The 24429-nt window shown below is 45.7% G+C and overlaps 5 protein-coding genes and 1 pseudogene across 5 annotated transcripts in view; 2 read left to right on the top strand and 4 right to left on the bottom strand.

Annotated features, from left to right (window-relative positions):
* The window catches only part of LOC101785358 (protein JASON), a 3293-nt gene extending 2764 nt beyond the window's left edge, over positions 1-529 (bottom strand). Inside the window, exons 1-2 of the mRNA XM_012842545.2 lie at positions 226-529; positions 7-73 (exon numbers count right to left, since the gene is read on the bottom strand). Coding sequence (XP_012697999.1) covers positions 7-73; positions 226-342 — 184 coding nt within the window. The 5' untranslated portion in view covers positions 343-529. The remainder of the gene's footprint in view (positions 1-6; positions 74-225) is intronic.
* Positions 530-1330: 801 nt separating this feature from the next.
* On the bottom strand, positions 1331-3585 carry LOC101784960. The gene is made up of 2 exons (XM_004981505.3): positions 3187-3585; positions 1331-2067 (listed from the first exon to the last, which is right to left on the bottom strand). The coding sequence occupies exons 1-2, from the start codon at positions 3389-3391 to the stop codon at positions 1736-1738; spliced, it is 537 nt and encodes a 178-aa protein (XP_004981562.1). The 5' UTR covers positions 3392-3585; the 3' UTR covers positions 1331-1735.
* Positions 3586-4679: 1094 nt separating this feature from the next.
* On the top strand, positions 4680-8255 carry LOC101783891. Its single transcript, XM_004981502.3, has 6 exons — positions 4680-5095; positions 6176-6279; positions 6531-6641; positions 6712-6862; positions 7479-7741; positions 7849-8255. The coding sequence occupies exons 1-6, from the start codon at positions 4814-4816 to the stop codon at positions 8063-8065; spliced, it is 1128 nt and encodes a 375-aa protein (XP_004981559.1). The 5' UTR covers positions 4680-4813; the 3' UTR covers positions 8066-8255.
* Positions 8256-8436: 181 nt separating this feature from the next.
* On the bottom strand, positions 8437-15318 carry LOC101784300 (protein FAR1-RELATED SEQUENCE 5). Its single transcript, XM_004981504.4, has 8 exons — positions 14093-15318; positions 12690-12767; positions 12029-12097; positions 9551-11606; positions 9352-9476; positions 9153-9224; positions 8993-9070; positions 8437-8687 (listed from the first exon to the last, which is right to left on the bottom strand). Exons 1-8 carry the CDS (start codon positions 15128-15130, stop codon positions 8577-8579), a joined length of 3627 nt encoding a protein of 1208 aa, XP_004981561.4. The 5' UTR covers positions 15131-15318; the 3' UTR covers positions 8437-8576.
* A 1556-nt stretch (positions 15319-16874) lies between these two features.
* On the bottom strand, positions 16875-17997 carry LOC101783492 (photosystem I reaction center subunit III, chloroplastic). The gene is made up of 2 exons (XM_004981501.4): positions 17168-17997; positions 16875-17051 (listed from the first exon to the last, which is right to left on the bottom strand). Exon 1 carries the CDS (start codon positions 17881-17883, stop codon positions 17188-17190), a length of 696 nt encoding a protein of 231 aa, XP_004981558.1. The 5' UTR covers positions 17884-17997; the 3' UTR covers positions 16875-17051; positions 17168-17187.
* A 3283-nt stretch (positions 17998-21280) lies between these two features.
* LOC101770297 lies at positions 21281-22996 on the top strand (annotated as a pseudogene).
* The last annotated feature ends 1433 nt before the right edge of the window (positions 22997-24429 follow it).

Below are 24429 nucleotides of genomic sequence, written 5' to 3'. Positions count from 1 at the left end.
GGGCACCTTCTCGCTGGAACACAGCGGAGAGCGCGTTCCTCGACGGCGGCCTCGTCCTCCTCCCGGCAGCATCCTGACGAACAGCAACAAAAATTAGCAGAGTTAAGCAACCCCGGCTGCAATTCCCATCCCGCACAAATCCACACCCCATCCACCGCGGGTCCGCGGCGAATATCGCAGGAGCACCACCAAGCTGGTTCCGCGAGAGGGCCCAAGCAAACCCACCTTGTGGCTCGTCGCCGGGGCCAGGGACGGAGGCACGAGCTGGCCGCCGTCGCCGCCGCCCTTCACCTCGCCGCCGTCGCCGGAGGCGCGGAAGCAGCCGAACAGGCACCCCATCATCCCCCCGCTCCTCCTCCTCCTCCTGCTCCTCCCTCCGCCGCCGCACGGCCGGGGTTCCGCCCGCTTCGAGGAGGAGCCGCGCCTCGTGGCAGCTGGAGAGAGGAGCGGGGCAGGCTCGAGGTTTTTAGGGGGGGAGAGGAGGTCAGGAGGAGCAGGTGGGTGGGAGGGGTTTGAAATTTAAAACGGGGGAGAGAGAGGGAGCAGGAGGAGGCGGAGGCGGAGGCGAGGAAAAAGAGAGAGAAGCAGGGCGGGGTCAGCGCAGCAGAGTGGGCGGGCGGCCCGGCCCGACCGGGACCCTGTCTCGCTCTCCGCCTGCGCGACCGCGCCGGCCGCATGCGTGGCTTTTTGAAATGGAAATGATTTTAATTCAGTGGCGAAAGCTGGCGCGGCGGGCTAGCACCGGGAGAGTCTATGGGCTCTATGGCTTTGATTTCCTGATTTGATTTGAAGGGAAAGGGAGCAATTTTAGGAGGCATTCAAATGGTGATACTGGAAAATGAGCGTATATGGTAGCAGTGTGTTAATCCTCATAAATGTTGGTGGATATACTGGATTTATATGTTGTTAATTACATTTGGCAAGATGTCTTCCACCCTGGGTGGAATTTGACGGGAAACAATTCCGTCACATGAATTGACAATTCTTGAATGAACGGCGCAAAAATATCAGAATCATTGTAGCCAAGGTGCCAGGACATTCGAAATTTCGGATGTGGTGTGCCACAGTGACAGTGTGGCTGGCAGCCTGGCTCCAAAGGATCTGCGGACAATGCAAGTTCAATACTTCAATTTCCAAGACTATCTCCTCTGAGTTTTTTCTCTTTCCTTTTGGCTGATTTTATCGTTTGAGCATCAGCATTTGCATTCTACAGTCAAGATGGCATAATGGCCCATGAGATCAGACCATGACACTGCTCAAATGGTAAAGAGATTCAGATCACAACCAAGCCCAACCACATTATCATTCAAGGATGCCAATAGGAAACGAGAACCCGAACAAAACTGCAGACAACTTCTTTATCAATACCATCATACACAGGCAATATTTTTTCTTCTTTTCTTTTAACATCGAGACAATTTCACCATCCACAAACAATAGCTCTTCCTTTTTAGAACATCCAGATAATAACTAATGAAACCTTCATGGCCTAAATGCAGATTAGTGTAATCCTATGACCATCTTAACACAGTGCTCACAAACAGCAAGGGAAATATACTACAGACTGAATATAGTTTTACTATGGACAAATAAGCCCGTGGCATGAGTCTGCCAACAGGGAACCCACTAGTTTCCTCTAGCAACTCAAGCTCTTTGTGGGCCGTATTTGCAACAAGATGCCTGTTGCTACACAAATGTATCCAGCGCCATCTGCTAGCGTATTAGATTTACTACTTTAGGTGTGCCTTGTATTCTCAGGTTTCCATCCTAGTTCCCGAGCCCTTTGCTCCCACAAAGAAGTCAGTTTCTTTTGTTCGACCAATGCTTCCGCTGATTTCTCCCTAGCTTCTTCGCAGGTATCCATACCGGAGCTGCATTTGTCAGCCTCCTTTTGGTACTGCGAAGCTAACTTTTTGGCCTCGAGCAACTTTACATCAGCCTCTTGCTGAGCTTGTGTTGCCTCCTCTTCTCTCTGCCTCAGTTCTTCTATAAGTAGCTCTGTGAAACTCTTTTCTGTTTCTTCACCAGTCGCACGACTCTTAACCCCTTTGAATTGTTTGGCACAGTCTGGAAACATGGAAAGTAGCCAATATCAGTTAAGTGCAGTAACTGGAAAATCAAGGAATATGGTTAAAAATATAAGGCGTTCAAGGGTACTCCAATTTTGTCCTGTCTACCAAAATCACAGACGTAACTAGGCCCTTTTGTTTCTTGACAAGACAACTTGAATATACCATGGCTCAAGGATAAGGATCTACAATGACATATGGGTTATGTCTTGCTCTCAACATTGCTTAGATATTTTAGTTTACGTAACATCCAAATTCACATAGAACAAAAAAACACACACAACACTTGCTAGATGAAGCTATTTGGCAAGACAGTAATATATATAACATGACATATAAAATGGAGAAAATAGTAAACAACATAGTGGAAATTATTTTAATTTCCATGGTTAGCATCTAGGCATCCTTGATATAGAGCATCAGAGTTACTGGTTTCACATGGTTCCCAAGTTCATGATTAAGCCAATAATTCAGTGGACGCTTGTTCAAGTTATAGGATAGGTAATGCCATTTTGAAACTTTAGAACGGCATGGACACTGGAAGTCAAAAGAGGTTGATTCTGGTTTTAGTAGTGATCTTAAGTCATAACATGCATATGCAGGTAATTAAAAGTTTAGTAACAATACAACATGGGCATAATTAGTAATTGTAATGCATGATGTTGCTATACAACAGCTAGTTGGCTGAATCGTCTAATTGCCAAGTGCCAAAAGACATTTAGCTCTTGTCTTGAATATTGGGTGAAGGAAATACAATTTAATCAGCTTAATCATTCAGCCGTCACATGCCCAACATATGTAGACAATATCTGATGCATATGGGTTGGAAATTTGTGCAAGCAAAACATTACAGACCTGGAGGTACCTGGCTACCAGCTAATTAGTAATGTACAGATCTCTGAATCTAAAAACCGTGTTGATTATTTTAATTGCCAACCTATCATCCACTAATCATAAAATGTCTTGAGTATAGCGAAATCTGATAGTAACTCGCTACTACCGTAAGCACTGCTCGCCCCGCAGATGATAACAAAGCAAAGCACACGGAAGCAAAATCGAATCGCGTCGGATCTAAAAGCGCGGCAGCGCCAAGATCTGGCGAAGCACCGGGACGGACCTTCCGGGAGGTCGAGGAGCGGGCGCGCGTCGCAGTTGCAGTCGCATGCGGGGCACGCCCCGGCCGCCGTGAGTGCCTCCGCGGCGTGCCAGTAGAGCTGCGGGCCCACGATGTAGGCGGCGAGGCCGAGCCCCAGCAGCGCCACGAGCGCGGTCACCAGCGCCGGGCTCGGGCCCCACGCCGACGACGCCCCGGCTCCCGCCATTGAGCGGCAGCGCGTGGAGAGCAGCGTGGGGGCGTGGAACCGGTGGAGTGGAGAGGCGAGTCGCCGGCGCCCGGCGCGGCGCGGCGCGGGGGTTAAAGGAGCAGGAAGGAGTGGGGCGAGCGAGTGGAGGAGTGTGGGTCAGTGGAGGCGGAACGGACGCGCAGGTGGAGACGGGCCTGAACCAGAAATGGTGCGGTGGTGGGTTTGGCCGGGGTGGGCTCACCGACACTATTGGCGAAGTAGAACGCACAAACCAACCAAGTAAGCCGTGCTGGGCAGCGCTGACGGTGCATCCGTGTATCTACTGCTTGTGACAAATATAGGGTGACCACGACAACGTTCTCAGCTAATTATCTTGTCACACTATAATCTTTAAAATACTTTGCTATCTAATTTACGTAGTTTGTGTTAAATTTAATTCTAAACGAGCACCGTATATGTATCGAAACTAGAGGTCACACGTAAGAGAATCTACCTTTTCTTTACCCATTTTATCTTTCTAGGTTGGTAGGTGAATGACCTATTATATTGCTGAAATATCAAGTTTAGAATGCCTCCATATTCTTCTAAAAAAAATATCATAAGTAAACGTAACACTAATGTGAGGATCATTCAATTCATAGAGGGGGACAATCCATTTATGTGGTGATTAGATATCATCAGGAATATGTGATCTCAATGATGATCTTTTATTCAAGCTCTATCCTCGTGTGGTGGGATGCCCTGTTTAATTTTTTTTATTTGATTGAGTGAATGAGTAATAGTTTACAGTTCTATGTATGCATATGTTTATAAAATATCTAGCCTAACCCACTAATAAAATTTAACCAACTCCAAGTTTCAAAAACTATATCGATGATATATTTTAAAAAGAAGGTATGATTCCGCGAAAATCATAATACTAACAAACTGTCCCAACAACTAGTGTTTGATTCGTGCTAAGGTAACGTAAACGCTAAGAGAATTAGATTATAGTGTATTTGACGGCAGAATGGGTGATTACCCTCTTCGTTTGGTTGCACTCTAGCAATGTTATCTATATCTGATTACGGTGGTGGAGGAGAAATAATAATATTGTAATTACATTTGTGCGAACCAAATGCTGCTTATCGAAGATGAACCTAAGCTGAGGACTTCTAATTTCCAAACTTTGGTGGCCGAATGGAGGGTTCTGTTTGTTGCTCTCCCTTGCCAGGTAAGAAACTCGTGAATCCCTATGCCAGGTGGGCCCAACAGCCCGATCCCCACAAAATCCAGAAAAGTAAAGAAAAATGCCGCGCCGGCCGTGCCACGGAACGGAACGCCAGGACCAAAACCCCCGCATCGCCTCCGCCTAGAAACCCCCGTCGACGGCGACGACTTCGATCCATTCCCAATTTCCATCACGACCGCCTCCCGTCAACGCCGAATCCGCCGATTCGTATGGACCCAGAGCGGGAGCCGCTCGCCGGCGGCGGCCTCCAGCGCCGCCCCGGGGCCGCCGCGAGGGCCGGAGGGGGGCCGCAGGAGCCGCCTCCGCGCGGGCGCAGCGCCATCCACGCCGACGTCGACCCGCAGCCGCGGCCGTGGCCCTGGATGCAGAAGGTGGCCATCGTCGCCATCGTGGTGCTCGGGTGCCTCCAGTTCCTGCCGGCCACGCACTTCCGGGATCCCAGCGACCCGCACCGCAACTGGATCCCCGTCGGCGGCTCGCGCAACCCGACGGTACGGCTTTGCGCGCCACGCCTGCCTCGCTCTCTGCCCGTGTGTTTTGCTTTGTTTGATAGGGAATTGGGGAAGCTGAATGCTATGCCGATCAATTTCTCGTTATTTGACCAGTAGACCATGGTACTGCTAGTGCTAGTAATATGCAATGACATAACTATTACTACGAAATACTAGACTTTCCATTTCTCGTAAATTGGATGTGTTTCGGTCTATTATGAGCACATTTCAGAAAATTACAACTATTTTGGCACAGGTACCATAGAACTGCAGCATTTTGGACATAGCACTGGATTACGACTATCTTAACGTTTTGTCTGCCACAACTATCTTTTCTAGTAGAACCACAACTTCTGGCTAAACCTGTATCTCTGCGAGAATTTTGTAGTTCTGTGGGATCTGATGTCATAAAAGTTGTAGTTCCTTTATATATACTCCATCCGTCCCAAATTACTATTCGTTTTGACTTTTCTAGATTCACAGCTTTTGCTACGTATCTAGATATATGCTATGTCTAGATACGTAGCAAAAGGCATGTATCTAGAAAAGCCAAAACAAATAGTAATTTGGGAAGGAGGGAGTACCTTAAAGTTGTAGTTTGTGGTAATTATGTCAAAATAGTTGTTGATCTTTTGAATTTACTCATATATTCTCAATATTTGAACCTTGGTAGATGAAATGCGGAAAGCTGGAAACAAACTAGCATCGTTGAAGGGTTACAATTTAAATCTTGTAGTATTGGTTTGCAATGCTTTAGTGGGATGTCTTATGTCTCTGAGTTGATGGCGGAGGTTTGGGCAAGGGTGTGGAACTGTGGATTTACGCTGAGACCACTCAAGTTCAAGTCCTCGTCTAGGTGAATTTGGTGCCTATTTTCTTCTAAAATAAAGTTGCCCATTTCCTCCTAGGTTAGTTTGGTTTCTTTTTTTTATCTTGGATTGATGGCATTGCTTTGTGGTGACTATTGTTATATCTGTGTTAGCTTGCATGTTAGTCTGAGTTGACATGGGCTTTTGGAAAAAGTCTGAACTGACATTAGGAAAAGTGAATTTCTTAACGAGCTACTGATTTTTACTGCAGGATTCATTAGATGTGGTTGGAAGTGTCGATGTCTTCTCTTGGATCAGCTGTCTAGATCTTCGCACTCTAGCTGCGCTAACAAATTCCACGCTGTCCAGCTCAAGGTTCGGTGTCGTATATTTCAGCAATTATGAGAAATTTGATCTGATTACAGTCAGCTGTAAAAAAATCTTATTCGTTAATATAGAAGAAATATACAGAGCATTACAAGTATTTCTTTCTGCACAGTTATTTCAAATTTCATGTGATGCTGAACAATTTTGCTTCTATCATTCTATGTTAGTTACACATGTAATAGAAACAAAATGCTGAACGAGTTGTGTCAGCAACATAACTTTTTTCATTTGTTTGGCAGTGATCCACAGAATATATCTTTCCATTTCTTAATACCTGAAGGAGACGATGATAAAGTGCCCTACCACACGTTAAAAGTAGTGCTACCTGATTCAGATCTCACTGTTAGTAGGTGAGCACGCAAACTTAGCATCCTTGTATCTTTGTCATTGTGGCCATTCTCACACTTGTATCCCCTGCAGTCAGAGGCAAATCAAGGACAAGCTAAATGTTGCCACTCCAGAAGGAAATTTTCTTTGGTCATTCCACAAGGAATTGTCACCCCTCCTTATCGCAAAATCTCAGTTGTCCAAAAAGCGATATCTTTATATCTCTGCAGACTCCATCATAAAGGTATTGGACATCCACTTTATACATTTACTCAAACCTGTCATGGGACTCGTCGAAAAACTATAGTTGAACTGGTAAAGGAATATTACATAAACATTTTTTCTCATGAAGCATCAATGCTTTGTTGGGTGGGCACGACATTGTACAAGAAGATAGTCCCATTCAGTCGCAAATCCTTTTGCCTCCACGAAGCACCCCATGGTGCTATGAACCTGTCCTCGGATTCTTTTTTATGTCCTATGCTGCTTTCTGTGCTCAATCAATTTGGCTGTGGCTGCGGCCAATTTCCTGATAATTTAGAGAAAATTCCTAAGATGCACAATCAAGTGTTTTTGCAAGTACCATGATTGAATACTGACAGATGCACGCATTTTCAATCGTAGCTTTTAAACAATAAAGCAAAGCAAATTGAAAACCAGGGTTACGATAGAAGTCCTTCAGGGATATCTTTAAATTTTAGAAAGTATTGTTGTATCCATATTCAATTCATGCACATGACAGCAGAACTCCGGTGTTATGTTCATGAGTTGAAAGCATAGCGAAAGTGAGCAAACAAAGCATTTTATCAACAACTTTGGATTACCTAACGTGAAACATTGATTTTTGTCCCCATCCACAGGGCAAAATTGAAGATCTTGGTCGCATGGATTTAGGCACTTATGCCATTGCTGCCACTGAAGATTGCAGCAAGCACTTTGGTGATTATGTCAATATGGACGTTCTAAGTGACACACAAAGAGCAGCGGCAAAAAGTTGGGTGTCTAAAGAGGATACATGCCTACTTGACTTTGATGTGCTCTTGGTAGAACCTCGTAAGCTGGACAAGAACCTGGTTGATTCAATTATGTCGTGGACTAGAGTTGTTACTGTAGCCAATCCAAGGTAAGCTCCATTCTATTTTATGTGTGGCCAAACGTTCTGAAATCATTTTTAAGTTTACCTACTGTGCATTCACAACTTCCTTGGTCTTATTAAAAATCCATTTGCAGGGACCGCATTAGGTTGGCAGTTGCTCTTGCCCTCTATGGCAAGTATCTGAAGCTACCTTCGATTTGGAAGCGAGGAGATGCTAATGCAGACATTCTCAACTATGATGGACCACATAAAGTTTGCTCTGAAGATGGTCATCAGCACGAGCAATCAAGCGATGGGGAGAACTGGAGGAAATACCTTCATCAGAAATTTGAAGCCATTCTGAACGCCTAACTTCATCCTACAGTTTTTCCATTGTGCGCCTGGGAGATGACTCTCTTGTATAACTTGGGCAATTTACTAACCCGTAAAGCCCGGAATAGAATGCATTTCGTTCTCCTGCCATTTAGTCACTTGATGTTGTACTCTGAATTATTTTTTTCAGCATAGCAGAAGTTGAGAATGCTTTCATTGTGGGGAAAAATTTAGATGTTTAGGAGAATCTTATTTTCGCAACTGACCCAGAAAGACATTCCATCTGACATCGGCTAAGTTGTTTCTTTCCATTGCAGTCTCACTGAAATGTGGGCTCAAAGGCAGACGGGGTAGCTATTGCCGCGATCTTGATTGGTTTCATTGTGCTAACTTGCGCCCAACCCAAAACATCCCGTTCCAATTTCCCCATGCTCATTTCATTGACATGAACATGTTGAGCAAGCCAGAGCCGTTTCACCATTATTGAATATTACATAATTTACAACTACACTGCTACATTGGCATACATCACATCTTTACATGTTATACATCACAGGAAATCCCAGACTGGAATGGTGTACTGGCCTTGATCCGTAGTCTGGTGCCCCAGTTGAGGATTGCTGCTAAGAAACTGGAGTGACTGTATGTCTGGAGGTGGAGCCTGCAGCAAAAAGATAACCAAAAGTAATTTTTACATGATCTACCAGTCGGAATCCATGGTGCGTCATCTACTAGTTACAAAAAGGTATTAATAAGTTCATGCCACGATTAATGGATCTCAGTTATTTGAGCGATATCCAAATAAAATTTCTCCATGTATATAACATGTTCTGAAGGATGTGTGGACATCGACTTGATGAGACCACTTATGGTCTTATACACTATCAATTGCCGATAGAATCTGTTAAATCTCTCAGAGATGGACATATGCTGTAACAGATATGGAAAGCGCTCAACAGTAATTACCTGGGGGATTTGAGGACCATTATGAAAGGGTGGTGGTTGCAGATGAGAATGTTGATGAAGAGGTGCTGGTTCTTGAATCTAGCGACATGTTAATTTGCAGCACATGAGTAAAAAGGCGTATACTTGCATTTTGCTTAAAAAGTATGGATATCCAATTTACCTGCCCAAATGCTGACATGCCTGGGAATCCCTGGAGAGAACCAAGACCAAACTGCTGGGCAACATATGGTGCCTACATATGCAAATGTATCAACATATCATTTCTTCAGTATGTGCAGTAACTGCAACTGATGTAACCATCTATCTTCACGTCTGTTCATCAATTCATATGGAAAACGCATACAGGGCACAAATTTTACCTGCATTATATGGCTTGGTGCAAGAAATTGATTGGTTGGAGTTCTTAAATGACTTGGAATATCATTTGATACTGTGGGAGGAACAGCCCTGAGTGGGATTTCAATCTCCTCAGGCTCCAATAGACCTGCAACAGATTAATCAGATCATGCATTGATCATATAAAATCAATTACTGGAGCAGCATAGGCAACAAACAAACCTTGTCTAGCCTTTTTCTTTTTATTTGAATCTAGAGGACTTTGTTGCTGGCGACGTGGCTCCACATTTTTATTTTTCTTAGCAGTTACTCTGCGAGGTTCACTGTTGCTGACCTCACTCTGAAGCAAATGTGGCTGATGTCCTTTTAGGATAGTGTTTAAGGAAGATTTATCATGCAACCTTGCTTGCAAAAGTACCTCCACTTGTTCCACAAGCTGTTCATATTGGTTCTCCAGGAATGCATAAGCTTCAATGCTTTCTGAAGACTTTTCTGCAATTTTATATAAAGTTCGGTACAACGTATTGTACCGCCTTGACAATGAAAACCTGGGATCTTCCTCTATGGTCGCATAGCCATAGCTCTCCCCCGGAGACTCGCTTCGAGCATCTTTTCTCCATCTTTTCAGGATATAGTGTGGTGGAAGTTCTTTAATATTTCTGAGTTCAAGAATTTTCAAAACATGGCAACATGGAAGACCCAGGAATTCAAACTTCTTACAACTACAAACAACCACACATTCTGTTGAATCAAACCTAACAAACTGACCCCGAGGCTTGTCTTTGGCAGTTACCTGGTACTCAGATATTGGTCCAATCTCACCACAGCTAAAGACCATGCAGTTCGATATTTGCTCAAATTCCATCCTGAACATCTCAAAAAGTGTTGGAGTATATGAATTTGCAGCTTGCCAAAGCAGCCGCAGTGGTGCTACCCTTTGCGTCATTTGAGCCCCAAGGTAGTCAGCTTGTTGTTCAGCCAGGCGTTTTTCCTCCAAGAATTTATTGTAACTGTTGAAGAAGTTTTGAAGATCTACTTCTGGTTTAAGGAGATCTTTCAGGATAGTATCTGTGTTATCGCTTCGTAGTGTGGCAGCAATATCTGCACAGAATGTATCACGCCCATATGGCGAACCCCATCTTTCTCTATCCTCGTACAATTTATTTAGCCACTCATTATCCTTTAGATTATACTTCTCTGAAAGGATTTCCCAGCTTGAAATGAAGTCCTCCTCCTCATAGTCATACAGCCACCTACTAAAATCAAGTGCAAAAGTTTCTGAGGCTTGGAAGTTATCCCTTAATACCTTGCTAGCAGTCAGATATAAATGCAACAATGAGAAGCGGTGGGTGGTCCCAGGCCAAACAGAAGAAATTGCATCACTAAGTTCTGTAGACTGATCAGTCAAAACTGTTTTTGGCTGCTTTCCACTCATAGCTGATTTGAAGGTCTCAAACAACCATCTAAATGATTGAACTGAGTCATCATAAATCAATGCAGTACCGAATATTATTGGCTGCTTATGATGGTTAACACCAATAAACAGCAGTAGAGGTCTCCCATAATCACTTGTGCAATATCTTGTGTCAATACACACTACATCGCCGAAGTAATTGTAATCCATTATTGATTTAAAATCAGCCCAGAATACATTTGTGAATTGATCATCTTCATCCACCTGAATGGCATAAAAGAAAGAAGGATTCTCGCCTTTCATCCTTCGTAAATATTCACTGATGGCCTGGGCATCACCTAATTGCATATCTTTTATGCATTTTGTCCTTGTGTAATTTTTATATTCATTTGGAATCAAAACAACTTTTGGTGGATCAGGAGGCTGTTGTACTTTTGCTAGCAATTTTTGCGACTTCAAAATCTGAATGTCCACCAAAGGAGCTTCACGATCATGATTATGATCAGACACAAACTCAGTCACTACATATTTTCCACTTTCTGTAATTTTAATAGTCATGTGTGCCTGGCATCCAGTTCTTGTTTCTGGTCGTGGCTTCTTTGATTCCGAAGAAATACTTTTCGTACGAAATCCCTCCTTGGAACAAACATATGCTCGAGATTTTGTAACATTCTTTGCGGTTTTGTCCAAACAGCCTTTTCGGACACTGAACCCTTCAGCTCCAGCATAGTTGACATAGAATTCATAGGCCTTATCCTCATCCAGGAAAACCATCCCTATCTTTGGTTCTCCTCCAGGTCCAGCAACTACTTCTTCTTCTGGATCTGGTTCAGCTTCAATTATTTCATCTTCCTTGCTCTCAGCCTGGACAAAGGAAAATTCTAAGTAGAGAATTGAATACAACATAAGCAATTGCAGTTGCTCATACGTTGTAAAACTCAACAGTTACCATTCACCGTTTTTGTTACTAAGCAAAAGCTAGACACAGAAAAATTAAGCGATATTCCTATGCAACACTTGCAGAATTTTGTTCTTAAAAAAAGGTATGCAGCTAATGGGGTGTTTGGTTCATCAACCCATCCTAGATGGAGACCAACTAGGTCTCAAACATGAATTTTGTTAGGACACTTAACATGTAAAAATAGTAAATTACACTAACCATGTGCTTGCGAGGAATGAGATGGTGATGGATCAACCCATTGATTCCTCAAACCAAACAAGTGGGATGATCCATTACCAATTCATTACTCAAACCAAAAGGTCTATACATTTCTGGTGGATCTTACCTTCTCTTCCATTTTGAGACTTTGCTTCTCAAGACGTTTGGAACGTCTTTCTGAAGGCTGCCCTGAAGGCTGCAGAGCACAAGATTAAGTAAACATAAGAATGATAGATAGTTTTCATGTGTAAAATTCATCACTTGTAGTGGAAACCTAATAAGTCAATGGGAGCAAGTTAGTGCCTATTGATTAAGAGAATCCCATCCAGTTCACCAGAGATCACAATGATGAATGCTTGGCAGATTAGAAAGTTACAAATATGTGAGCTTACAGCCACAGTGGAGTAACTTGTAAGATTAACTATCCAGAAATCATAGTAAGTTAAGCAAAGGCCCAATGAGAAGAGAGGCGGAATACATATCTTTTTTTTTAAAAAAAAGTTAAAAAGCATGCAAAGTGCCAGGAAAACAACTCCATGTTCCATAAAAAAAAGAAAACTGGATACGCATATGAGTAACAATATATATTTTCCTGTCACAAAAAAGCATACCCGTCACAATATATATTTTCCATGTTTCATAAATTTTTTCCTTGTGTGAGTATCATTAGACATAAAGTTTGTTCTATTTAATCTGCTTAATGGATCAATAAACCATGTATTAAAGTTATGCTAACAATGGGAAGCATTCAAAAGTACTACTTATAGGCAACGTGGCCAGAAAGTTACCTGCTGTCCTTCACTTGAAAGGAATCTACCTCCATCGCCACGCTTACGCCTTTCAGCCAAAGCTTGTCGTGAGGCAATCTAAAAGGACGACCATGTTGCAGCACGTGGGAGTAAGTATTTGTAGAAAAAAAGTGTACCTATTAATTAGTATGTGCTTCACTTTGAAGCTTCTAATACATCTTTGTGTGTTAATGCTGATTATTGCTTACAAAATATTTAGATTTTAGAAGCCCCACAATCTTTCGAAAAGAAATTTGTCATTTTGTCATCCAGCTACGTTCAAATATTTTATAAGATCCCTTTATGTTCAAATGCACTAGATCGTTCTTGTACTTTCTAACATCCTGTTTGGCAGAGCTCCAGCTTGCAACTCCACCAAGGGTCTCGCTGGAGCCCTGCCAAATACCCCTACCCCCCATTTCAAAAATTTGTAGAGCAGCCAACTCCCTGGAGTTTGGACCCTCGCAGTGCAAATTGGTGGAGCTATCGCAAGGATCTTCCACTGGGGATCCGTGGTGTGGAGCTCTGCTAAACAGGCTTAAACAGTCTCGTTAAATGCTCCACTAACTGGATCCAGTGATCTATCCCCTAATCTCTCGGAAGTACTATTTATACATACTATGGACAAATTTAACGTGCCCTAGACACAGCCACTGCAGCACATGTTGGATGTAATTATGGAGTGGATTCACTTCCAAACATGATCGCTTTCATGAGCTGCCAATTACAAGTTAATCACAAAATTTTCAAAAGATATAAGAAAAATGTCAGAATCGCTTCATCCTAATCCAACATCACAGAGGAAAAAGCACACTAAGCTTGAGCAAAGAAGAGGAACCAAACAAACGCATTTCCATACTGTTACCAAGCTTAGAAATAGAAACCATAAATGACACCTTATGACCTTAATCCCATCGCAAAAGAAAACAAAAATATACGCATGAAATCATCTCGGGGATTCCACACATCTATACCATGGTCTTTTTCCTCTCATGTCATCGAAATGATAATCAGTAACTCTTCACTTTGTTTGCACAATTGTTGCAGCTAACAGTGATCAGAGAGTTATATGGTGGAAAAATTATATGTGGCATATTGCTTCGTATATGAGAAGGAACAGATAGCTCTGCTCTTTACAATGGAATAAGAGAACTTATTTAAGTTTTTCCGAGAGCGAACAGATAGCTCTGCTCTTAACAATGGAATAAGAAACTTGTTTTAAGTTTTTCTGCTTCTATTAAAACAGATGGAAAATGGGCATTGCAAATGTCCACGAGCCAAGTATCACAATTTCATCATATTCACAATGCCTACATACATTCTACTATATAGTAGACAGTATCCGTATAAAGAACTAAAGTATGCTCTTCATCGCAACCGGTAGCAAATTCTAAGGTGTTTACCTTGGTAGGCCTGCTTGAGGCAGGTCTGCTCTGTCGCTTTGAGAGGTACTTAGTGAGAATCTTCTTCCTCTCCTCGTTATTGTACTGCGACGCCCTCACGCCGAGCTCCCTCAACGCACGTGCCTGCTCGGCATTGTCATCTGCGACAGCCTTCCTGGGCCTCCCCCTCCCTCTCTTCACTTCCACCTGGACCTCCTCTTCCACTCCCTCCTGATCCTCCCCTTCACCCTCCTCTGCCTCCTTATCAGGAGGAGGAGGAGCAGAAGCATCTTCTACCACATCCTTCTCCACCTCCAACCCAGCAACAGACTCCTCCTGCTCCACCATGCCTTTCTTACTCCTACCCCTCCTGGAACCCCTCCCATTCTCAGCACCTCCCATCCCAACACCTTTCGCCACCTCAATGATTTCCGCATCCTTCTTCGCAGGATTGCGGCTCCTCGTCCTATAAGGCTCCCTCTTCCTCTTCTCCGCAGCGGTGGCAGCAGCAGCCTCCACCACCTCCTCTGTTTCCTTCCCCTTACTCCTCCTGTTGGCGTAACTGCCCCTCCAGCAGAGGAACCGCTGCATGATCTTCTCGCCGTCGCCCCCTGAACGGCGGTTGGAGCCCGTGCGCGCCTTGAACCCCACCCGCTCGCCGTAGCCGTAGTAGAACTCCTTGGCGGCGTCAACGGAGTCGAACTCCATCCCGAGCGCCGGCACGGTCGCCGCGACCTCGCCGGGCGCGACCTGCAGCTCGTGGTTGTGCTCCACCACCAGCCTGGACACCTTCCACTTGCCCCCGGCGCCGTCCTTCGCAACCACCTCCATCATCGCCAGGCACCGCTCGCCCGGGCCCCCCGCAGGCGAAGCCGACGCACCATCCTCCTCATCAGCGTCGCCGGCCTGCTGCGGGGGAGGCGGGGGGCCCGCGGCCGCCGCCGCCGCCGGAGCGTCCTCCTTCTCATGGGCGGTACCGGCCTGGCGGGGCGGCGCGCCGGGCTCCGGCGGCGGGTCGGAGCTCGCCGCCTCCGCCGGCGCGGCGGCGCGATCGACCATGCGGGGCGGGGGGTCTAGGGTTCGGGCGGGATTTGAAATGGCGCGGGTTTGCGCGGCAAGCGAGGCGTGGGGAGGGGGGAGGGAGGAGGTGGTGGGGTTTACGTAGCGATCGGAGGTGGGAGGGGAGGGGAGGGGGGAGATCGGGTGTGGGGAGGAGGCGTCTTGCCTTGGCTGCGGCGGCCGGCGAGACAGCAGAGTGGGATGCGGGGTGGGGGGAGGGCCGGGAGCGGCGTGGCCTGTGGGGATCCGATGGGAAGCCCAGGAGGAGCCGCGCAAGTAGCTGCGCGCACCGGGGGTCTGTCACTGGGAGGTGGGCCGACGAGAGGTATGGCCCGCATGTCATTGTGAGATGTGTCGCTGGTGATTGTGACGTTAGAGGGGCTCTTGATGGGGGTCGTGGCGGCCACAGGATGAGGGCGACAGTGCGGTGCCAGTGAGCGTACGACGCGCGTGCCGTGGCGCGCGCGTCGATGGAGCTCGAGGCGCGCAATCTGGGCCCGGCTGTCAGTGACGGTTAGCGCGTGGGGTGGGTGACGTGTCAAACCGGCGACGGATGCAATTATACAGCGTGGCAGTCAGAAGGGGTCAACATGCTGTTGGCTTGGTCCACGTAGGAGCCAGCCGGACTCGAGCACGATTTAAAACGAGCCCGCGCACAGAGCAGAGTCGTGTCGATCAGTGATCAACTGATCACTCGCATGCGCTCTAGTACTAGCTAAGTGGAATGATTGCTCTCAAACGGCATGCGTTTTTAAAGTTCTTGTGACGATCCTGGGCGACAATCAGCAGGACAACACAGGGTGAAGAACTGAAGAGTGAAGACAGACGCAGGTGGAGTGGCCCAGGGCCACTCGCCCCTGTGAACTTTAAAATTGTACTCTAATATTGATATTCTTGAACTTGCTAATTACATTGTCTGGGCTCAAAGTGTCCAAAATGCTACAATTGTTGATTGCTGATGTAGTGTACCACCGTGGAGAATTTTTATTAACAAGTCAATTCTTTTATGGGAAAATTGGCAAGTCAATTCTTTTTTGAGGAAACTGACAAGCCAAAATTGAAGAAGGAAAAAAAATCCATAAAAGATTAAGTAGTTATATAATGTTTCTTCTTCTTCTTTGAGTTTTACGGAATATCTATGTTGGCATTGCCCGTTAGCACCCATAGGAGTATTTTGGACACCTTTTGATTTGGATGACACATTTAACAAGTCTTACAATTTTCAATCTTTATAGGATTGGACTATACCCCATAAAAAAATTTTAGGACCGGCCATGGCAAAAGCTTTTCCCCTCTCAGTGAAAACAAGCTCTCATACGTTATTGTCTGTGAAATCATTGTGGCCTGATAAAGATGAGGTGGATTCTTTTGAATATGTTAGTCCCTCTGTTTAGAAACACATAACGTTTAATTGTTTAAGGCGTATTTTGTCTAGAGAAAGTAAAAAGGGTTATATTTTGGGTTTTTGACTGATAAAAATGTATATTTTCCCCAAGAAAAAATACATTCAACTTAGACCTATCAAGTTTTGACTGCGAAATCATTGTTAATTTCTTATGAACGTGTTCTGACTTTAATTTATCGCTGGAAAGGCAAAAATATTTGCACTGATGAACTCAGTCCAATCTGGCAGCTCGATGTTTCCCTCTAGTTGAACACTCGAGCTTCTCTGCTTTTTTGCTCTAATTAATGGAGAACTGATACCTCTGCACTGACGGCTATAATATGCAAAATGGCAACGCAATGCAAAAATGAAAATGGTTCTCAAGAATTTTCAAGAAGGTGAATACACATAAGAGAGAGGTACAGTTATACAAGGCTTCATCCAGTTTCTTAAGTACAACAGAGCTTCCTTTCCTCCATCATCCTATCAGCTCCTACACCACAAAGCCAGCTGCTTCCACCACGCAGTGCTGCCCAGCTGCAACAAAGCAAACAAGAACACAAGGCATTTTAATCTTCCATTATTTATCATCAGCTGAACAAACAAGAAGCACACTGTTCATCATGAGCCATGGATTGGATGCTTTGCCTCACCACCAGCCATGCAGGCGCGCTTAGTAGTAGCCGATGTCCTTGTCGTCGACGACGAGGTCTCCGTTGATGAGCTCGCGGTAGGCTGCAACGGGCCAGATGAACCCCCTGGGGAGGAGCCGCGACGCGAGCTCGACGTCGATGATGATCTCCCTCATGGCGGGCTTCTTCTCGCCGCTGATGGCGATGAGGTAGCTCCTGCCGACCCACCCGATCCACCCGGCGATGTAGAGGAAGAGCAGGCCCGGGGTGATGAACTCGCCCCAGTGCCGCTGGTCGCCACTGACGATGAGGTGCGGCAGGCCGTCGGCGCCGCAGAGCAGGCCGAACTTGCCGTAGTTCTCGAAGCGGCGCTTGGTCTTCTCGATGGTGGCGTTGATGGCGAGGGCGGGGGCGCTGTCGGGGGCGTACTTATTGAGCGAGGTGGTGAGCTTCTTGATCGAGTTCTTCTCGCGCTTGGCGAACGCCTTGGACTCCTTGCACGGGGTGAGGCCGGCGATGTCGGCGGCGGCCGGCGGAGGGGAGGTAGCGGCGGAGGAGAGGAGGACGGAGGACAGCGCCAGCGCGGCGGAGAAGGTCTTGACGGAGGAGGCGAGCGAGACGCTGCTGCCGTTGCTGCCGTCGCCGCCGGTGGCGGAGCAGGCCACGGAGAGGCGCGCGCGGGGCAGGCGCGGCTTGGCGGCGAAGGCGGCCGTGGAGGAGGCGGCGAGGGCGGCCATCTCTGCTCTGCTGCTGGTGCGGATGCGTCCGGCGCGCGCGCTTGGCGTGGGTGGAGCTGAGGAGAAAGAGACGACGACCTCTGGGATCGGGCGGCGCGAGCTGGGATTTGGGATCAGAAAGAAACGAGCTTGGGATAAGGGGCGCGGCGCGAGTGGGTGAGACGGGGATAAGGGGGAGTGAGGTGGGCGCCGGGGATTGGCGCCGAGGCATCCGCCGTGGCCGCGTCGGCGCGGGCGCACAGATTTTGTGGGGTCGCCGGCTTCCGGGCTTGTGGCTGCGGTGAGGCTGCTGCGGCAGGGATTGATTTCCGGGTGGGTTGGGCCGTGTGCTTGCCATATGTTGCTACTTTTTGGGTTTGTCGTGAAACTTTTTGGATTAATTTTCTTGGATAAATAGCAAAAAGGTTCCAGCTTCAACGATCTTGTTCAGAATATGGATCAGCGTACAGCGTACGATTATTATTATTACAAAGAGGTAGCAAAAGCCACATAAACCGTCAACACGTTGTAAAGTAGACACAACCTAGAATAAAAACAAGTTTTGTTATTATTGACCGATTCTATTACCATCTAGTTTGAACCATTTTTATTTTATACATGAACCAAATAATCTACGCAACCAAACACACCCTAAAGAAGGTCAATCTACGTGAGGATAAAACTTTTTTTTTGGACCTTCGCAAGCAATTATCAAGGGAAGAGAGCTTTTATTTTTTGAACAGAAAGATAACTTCATTTGCCCCCACTCCGTCAGTGTATGTTTCTTCCAAGTACTACACATCTCCCGACTCTGCTATTTCTTAAACTGACCGAGAACGGTGTTTCATCATCTTAAATTTGCCAGTGAAGTGAATAACAGGCAAAAAGCTGAATTACAAAGTTCAGACTTCAGGGGGCTGATTTCGGGGATGGGCCGTGTTCTTGCCGCGGAGAGTTTGGGCTTGCACATACGCACGGCAAATTGGAATTGATGAAGGATCGAGCTTGCCGTGTTGTCCACATATCCAGTAGTAGCAAGTTATACAAAGTTCTAGCAGAAAAGGCTCTATCACAATCGATGAGCAAAGTTTAACTGTCAATAACCTTCCAACTTGTCGTGCCTTCTGGAATTGTCATGTCTGGTTTCCGTATGTCTCGCACTCCAAAGCAGCTCATACGTATGTCTTCATCATGTGGAGAAACGGGGTACAATTACCCGGCGGCGACAGCAACGAAGAAGAAGCCGGCTGATGATGGCAGAGGGAAAAATATAGGAGTACGGCATGGAGTGGATGTGATTAACCAGAGTAACTGTCAGTCTACATCTCAATGCACTCTCCCACCGAAATGACACCATGGAAGCTTTCGGCAATGGCATGCCTCATAATACATAGCGGCACGAGATGAAGAGTAGTTAAGACACGTTGGAGGAGCTCGCACGAGGGGTGCATAAACAGGGCACAAGTGTAGTGGTGCTGGTGTAGCACATGGCAAAAGCTCCTCTATCAGCAGATTTTGGGTAGCAAACATGTGGTTGTATTTCTAAAGCTAAACCAGAGTAACTAAGAATTAATATAGATAAAAAAATGCTGCTGTACTATTTTTCTTTGCGATGTTTCATTCCGCCTCTGTCTAAACTAATTATTTTTAAAAAATTCATTTTGGAACTATCCTTGATATTTTTAAGTAATTTTTGTCATCATGCATAACAATAAAAGCTAGAAAACCTTTGGTACTAGTCATGCAAAAAAAAAAAAGATAAAAGGATGATGGCGATTACCATCGCTGCAGAGCATCATATGTGCCAATGGCTACATTTGCAGCAGGCGGCAGTTACTCGTGTTGTCCCGGCTCACGATGCTGCTCATTCCAAGAGTTGTTCCATGCTTGAGTTCATATGGCTTTTCAAAATCCGCGTATATTATTATGTCTCCTTCCTTATGCGCCTCGGGGGAAATCCGGCGTGGCGGCGTGCGCACGGGCCCACGGCCCGGCAGATTTTGTGGGTGCTACGACGGGGTTGGAAAACTAATTGGACAGCCTGCGTACTGAAAGACACGAGGCAGGTGGTGCGCAGAGGACTAATCTTCTGTCAGGTTAATTACGGAGGAGAGTCAACCTGCACATTGTAAAAGCTCATTCTTCATCAGCAGGTCTGGCTGGCCAACAACGCCTTGTGCGGTGTGGCTGTTTTGTGTTGTGTAGGAAACATGCATGGTGTCGTGTTTCTAATGCGAAACCAGAGTAATTAAGAACAATGTAGATAAACACACTGCCGTTCCTAACTTCTGCGATGTCGTCTGTGTAAACCATTTCTTTTTTTTTCTTCTGAAAAGTACTTTTCCGGAAGATTCTTGTTATTTCTACGAGTAATTTTATTTTCGTCATTTGCATGCATAACAAAAAAAAAGGAAAGTGCTGCAAAACCTTTCAGTCTCCTAGCTAGATGATCTGCAGGAGCGAAGTAGCAGAATGTGTCTCCTCATGGATCTGAGCCATTCTGTTAAACAAATGTTCATCTGCTCCCTGATTTCTGAAGTGCGCTGGCCGAATCCGCTGCCTGATGAGGACTAGCATTAGCGCGAGGTCTCCGGCTGACCTTGACGATCATCTCGTAGGCGTTGGTTGGTTGGTGTAAGCTGATCAGACATTAGGGTGCCTCTTCCTGCTGCCGCTCATTTCCAAGCACGCGCTCCCCTTTGCATGAGTATGTGCTTATGACAGGAAATGGATGAGAAGCACCCAGGCCAGATGAATTGAAGGCTCTCTATCCTGTCGAGTAGCGAGTTCGAAAAATGCAGGCGAGTCTTGAGCTTTTCTTGCAACGCTACCGGCCGGGGATGACTGTTTGACTCGTACCCTTCTTTTCAGAGACTAATGGTATGTTTATCATCGTCTTAATAAGCATTTCGTTCAACAGTAGCAATGAAGCCGAGAATTACAAAGTTCTAGGCGAAGAGGATGGATCACAATTGATGAGTGAAGTTTAACTGTCAATGACCTTTCCACTTGACCATCTGAACCACCCTGTCCTGCAATCCTCTGGGAACAGTCATGCCTGGTTTCCCTATGTCTCCCACTCCAAAGTAGCTCATACATTCTGGGATGAATATAATCGTCTTCGCAGAGAGAGAGGAAAAAAAAACTACCTGGAGTGGATGTGATTGACCAGACACCAGAGTAACCATCAATCTATCTCTAGATGCACTCTCCAAAGAAATGGCACCACTGAAGCTTTCAGCAGTAGCATTTCTCAGCAATATATAGCGGCATGAGATGAACAGTAGTTAAGAGTTAAGACAGGTTGGAGGAGCTCGTTCGCAGAGGCAGGTGGTGCGTGAGCTATAGGTGGTAGTATGGAGTATAAACCATTTTTTGGTATGGGTAATTGTGTAATTAACATAAGTTATATTAATTGATATCGCGCCGTCGCCTCCGCCGCCTCCTCCCCGTTGTGGCCGTGGCCGGCTGCCACTCCCTAGGTCTCCTCCGGCCCTCCCGCCGCCACCCCAGGGCATCCCCGCGCATCCCCTGCCCGGCCGCCACCCCAGGGCGCGTCCTCCTCCACGTGCCGCCGTCCAAGGGCGCCAGCTTCCCGTGCCGCCGTCAGAGTCGCGGGCGGCAGCGCGGCGCTACGAACGCCCCTGTCCAGCCGCCACCCCAACGGGCGTCCTCCACGTGCTGCCGGCGCCCCAAGAACGGAGGGCATCGCGTCGTCCCCGTCGCGCCCTTTCCGGCTGCTTCCCGTGCGCTTTGCTATACAGCATCTGATGCCTTCTACAAGCTGAGCAACGCCAGGGAACAAATTCAGTCATATGTATGTGATGGTAAGTGTTCCTTCTGTTTGAAATTTTACTTAACTATGCTCAATTGAGTCCATGTTTGCATTCTGTCTTTGTACAGTTGTGCTCGTACTTGTCCTATCACCTCAGCTTGGTATTTGGTCTTCTCAAGTACTTGCAGACTCTGTATCATTGGACTATTTTTTTCTATTTGTTAATCTACTGAGATAAATTGTACTTTCTGTTAACATCATTACTTAGTTTCTTTTATCAGTACAAGGACTCAAGGAGAGGCGAGAGTTGTGTTTCTAACTTTCTATACCGCACAAATCACAATTCGAATGAACTTATTAGCAATTCTTATTAGCACTTCAGTGCTTATTTCAGTCATTAGAACTACTGTTCCAATTCTGGACTTGGATGACGCATTTGAGTAGAAGAATGACATTGCAAAAGTTGTTGAAGAGGAGCTTGAAAAGGTTTCTGTCACACATTTGTTTTTAACTACTTGTGTTGAATTTGCTTTAGAGCATGTAGAATCTTTTAACTGGTCTGGCTTGTTTGTGGTGTAGGCAATGTCTACATATGGCTTTGAGATCGTTGATACTAAGCCTGATGACCGTGTCAAGAGAGCAATGAACGAGATCAACGCACGCAAGTGCTTTACCATTCGCATAAGCATCAGATTAAATTGGCAACACAACATTTGCTTGGGCACATGCATCTATGATTTTTATCGATTAATCTTACATGTTACCCTTCCAGTTGTATGGTACAACTGCTAGGATGGGGTTGCCATCCAGTGAGAAAGCTGAGGCCGAGAAGATAATCCAGATCAAGAAAGCCGAAGGAGAGGCTAAGGCAGTGTCAGGCCATCGTGGGCGGGCTGAGGGACAGCATTCTTCTTTTTAGATAATGGAAACAAGGTTCCAGCCTCTACACCTTTGAAAAGTGTACATAGCCGTTGAGGGACAGCATTCTTGCCTTATTGGAGAACGTCCCTCGCACCACTGCCAAGGATATCATGAACATTGTCCTGGAGCAGTCAAGGATGTCGCGGCACATATAAAAGATGGCTTCATGCAGGCCCATGTGCAGTGAGAGGGCCCTGGGAAAAGAAAGTATTGGTTTTGATTGCAAAACGCAATGTTGAGGGCACCAGTTATGTGGTGCTTTAAACTTTTGAATTATATGATATAGCTAGACTTGCTCAGTTCCATGGTTTCTGAATGGTCAGTAGGCTTTTATATTGACCGGAGCACTTGTGAGTGAGCCTGGATATCCTAAATGTTTGTGAGAAACCAAGTTAAGATGTGCCTTGGTCTATTTGTGATGAGTGATTGACGGGATGATTTGAGGCTTTTTTGGTTGAGTCCATATTTCATATGTGCATGATCATGCTAACAACTAACCGGAGGTGTGGTGTTGTGTGAGTTGTGTTGTGGTGTGTGTAAAATATATCTTGTGTGTTGTGTCTTTTGGCTTGTGATGTGCAGGTCTCTTGGCTTGTGATGGCTTTGCTTAACCTCTTGTGCAAGCTTTTCAGAGTCTCATTTTGCGTTTGCTTACGCTATGCTTTGAGCGTTTCTAATCGTTCCTAGGGTGAGCTTGTCACGAGTTGACTTGTGTTATCTTGACGATTAGAAGTGAGGTGTGTTTGGGTAGCAATCAGGATATAGACCTTGTTCTCGAAGAGAATTTTTAAAGGTTCATATTCACCTCTCTCTTGTCGCCTGTCCGATCCTTCAGGTTGTGTGCAAAGTCTGTTTGGATCGGACTCGATGCATAATATTCAAAGTGCAGCTTCTGAGAATTCTGTGTTTTTTTGCTGCAGTGATGTTCTTTTGCAAAATCTTTAAACGACAAGATGTCTGTTGCTAGTGAAGTGGACTGCAAAGTGGTATTGGCAAATTTTAGTGCTCAGTTAGGTTGTTCTACAATTCTTTATAAGACAATATAGTTTTTCTAATAATGGATAAACATCCGACCTCTATATCCACATTTAGACATATCCACATTCAGCCTCTATATCCCCGCGTTGCCCCTCTCGGCGACACGGGCAGAACCCTAGCACCGCCACTAGAGACCCCACGCCACTCTCTCCCCTGCCATGCCGCCGCCAGAGCCGACCGCCGGAAGCTCGTGCAACGATGAGGAAGGTGGTGGCGAGGCATTCTCCTTTGCTTCTTGTCGTTCTGCTTTGCCTGCATGCACGGGGCGGCGGCGGCGGTCCCCAACCTTAGGGACGGTGATGGCACATCAATCTTGGCTGGCCGTGGCCGGATCCGGGTTCTCATCCGTCGGATCTAGCTTTCTTTCTTTGTCCTGTGTACTTCTCTTGGTGTGTTTCTTAATTTTGAGAATTGGAATCTAATACAGTATAGTTAGATTTTTTGTATAACACTTTTCAACAAAGAAAAATCATATTACTTGAAAGCACGCTGCACTGATAGTATACATAAACATTTTGCAAGTGAATCCTAGGACAAGGTTTCTCGCACAATATGATGTATACAACACACCACCCAACAAACACATTTGCACATCCGTTATTATGCATCATGTAACAATAGAATGTACATACATAACGTGATAACGACTTGCCTAGAACAAACTTAGATGCAGTCAGTAAAGAAAACACATTTAAGAGGTTTTGGCGAGAAATCCAATACAAGATATAAACATAGACTATTAGGTATAGTTACATAACATTGCAGTCAGTAAATTTCTGAAAAATTAGTCATTTTAGCCATGCTCTTAGAACACGAGAGAAATGTTCTGGGTC

This window comes from Setaria italica, chromosome IX, assembly GCF_000263155.2.
Source record: "Setaria italica strain Yugu1 chromosome IX, Setaria_italica_v2.0, whole genome shotgun sequence".
In the NCBI taxonomy this organism is placed as follows: Eukaryota; Viridiplantae; Streptophyta; class Magnoliopsida; order Poales; family Poaceae; genus Setaria; species Setaria italica.
This window is presented reverse-complemented; position numbering and strand designations above follow the sequence as displayed.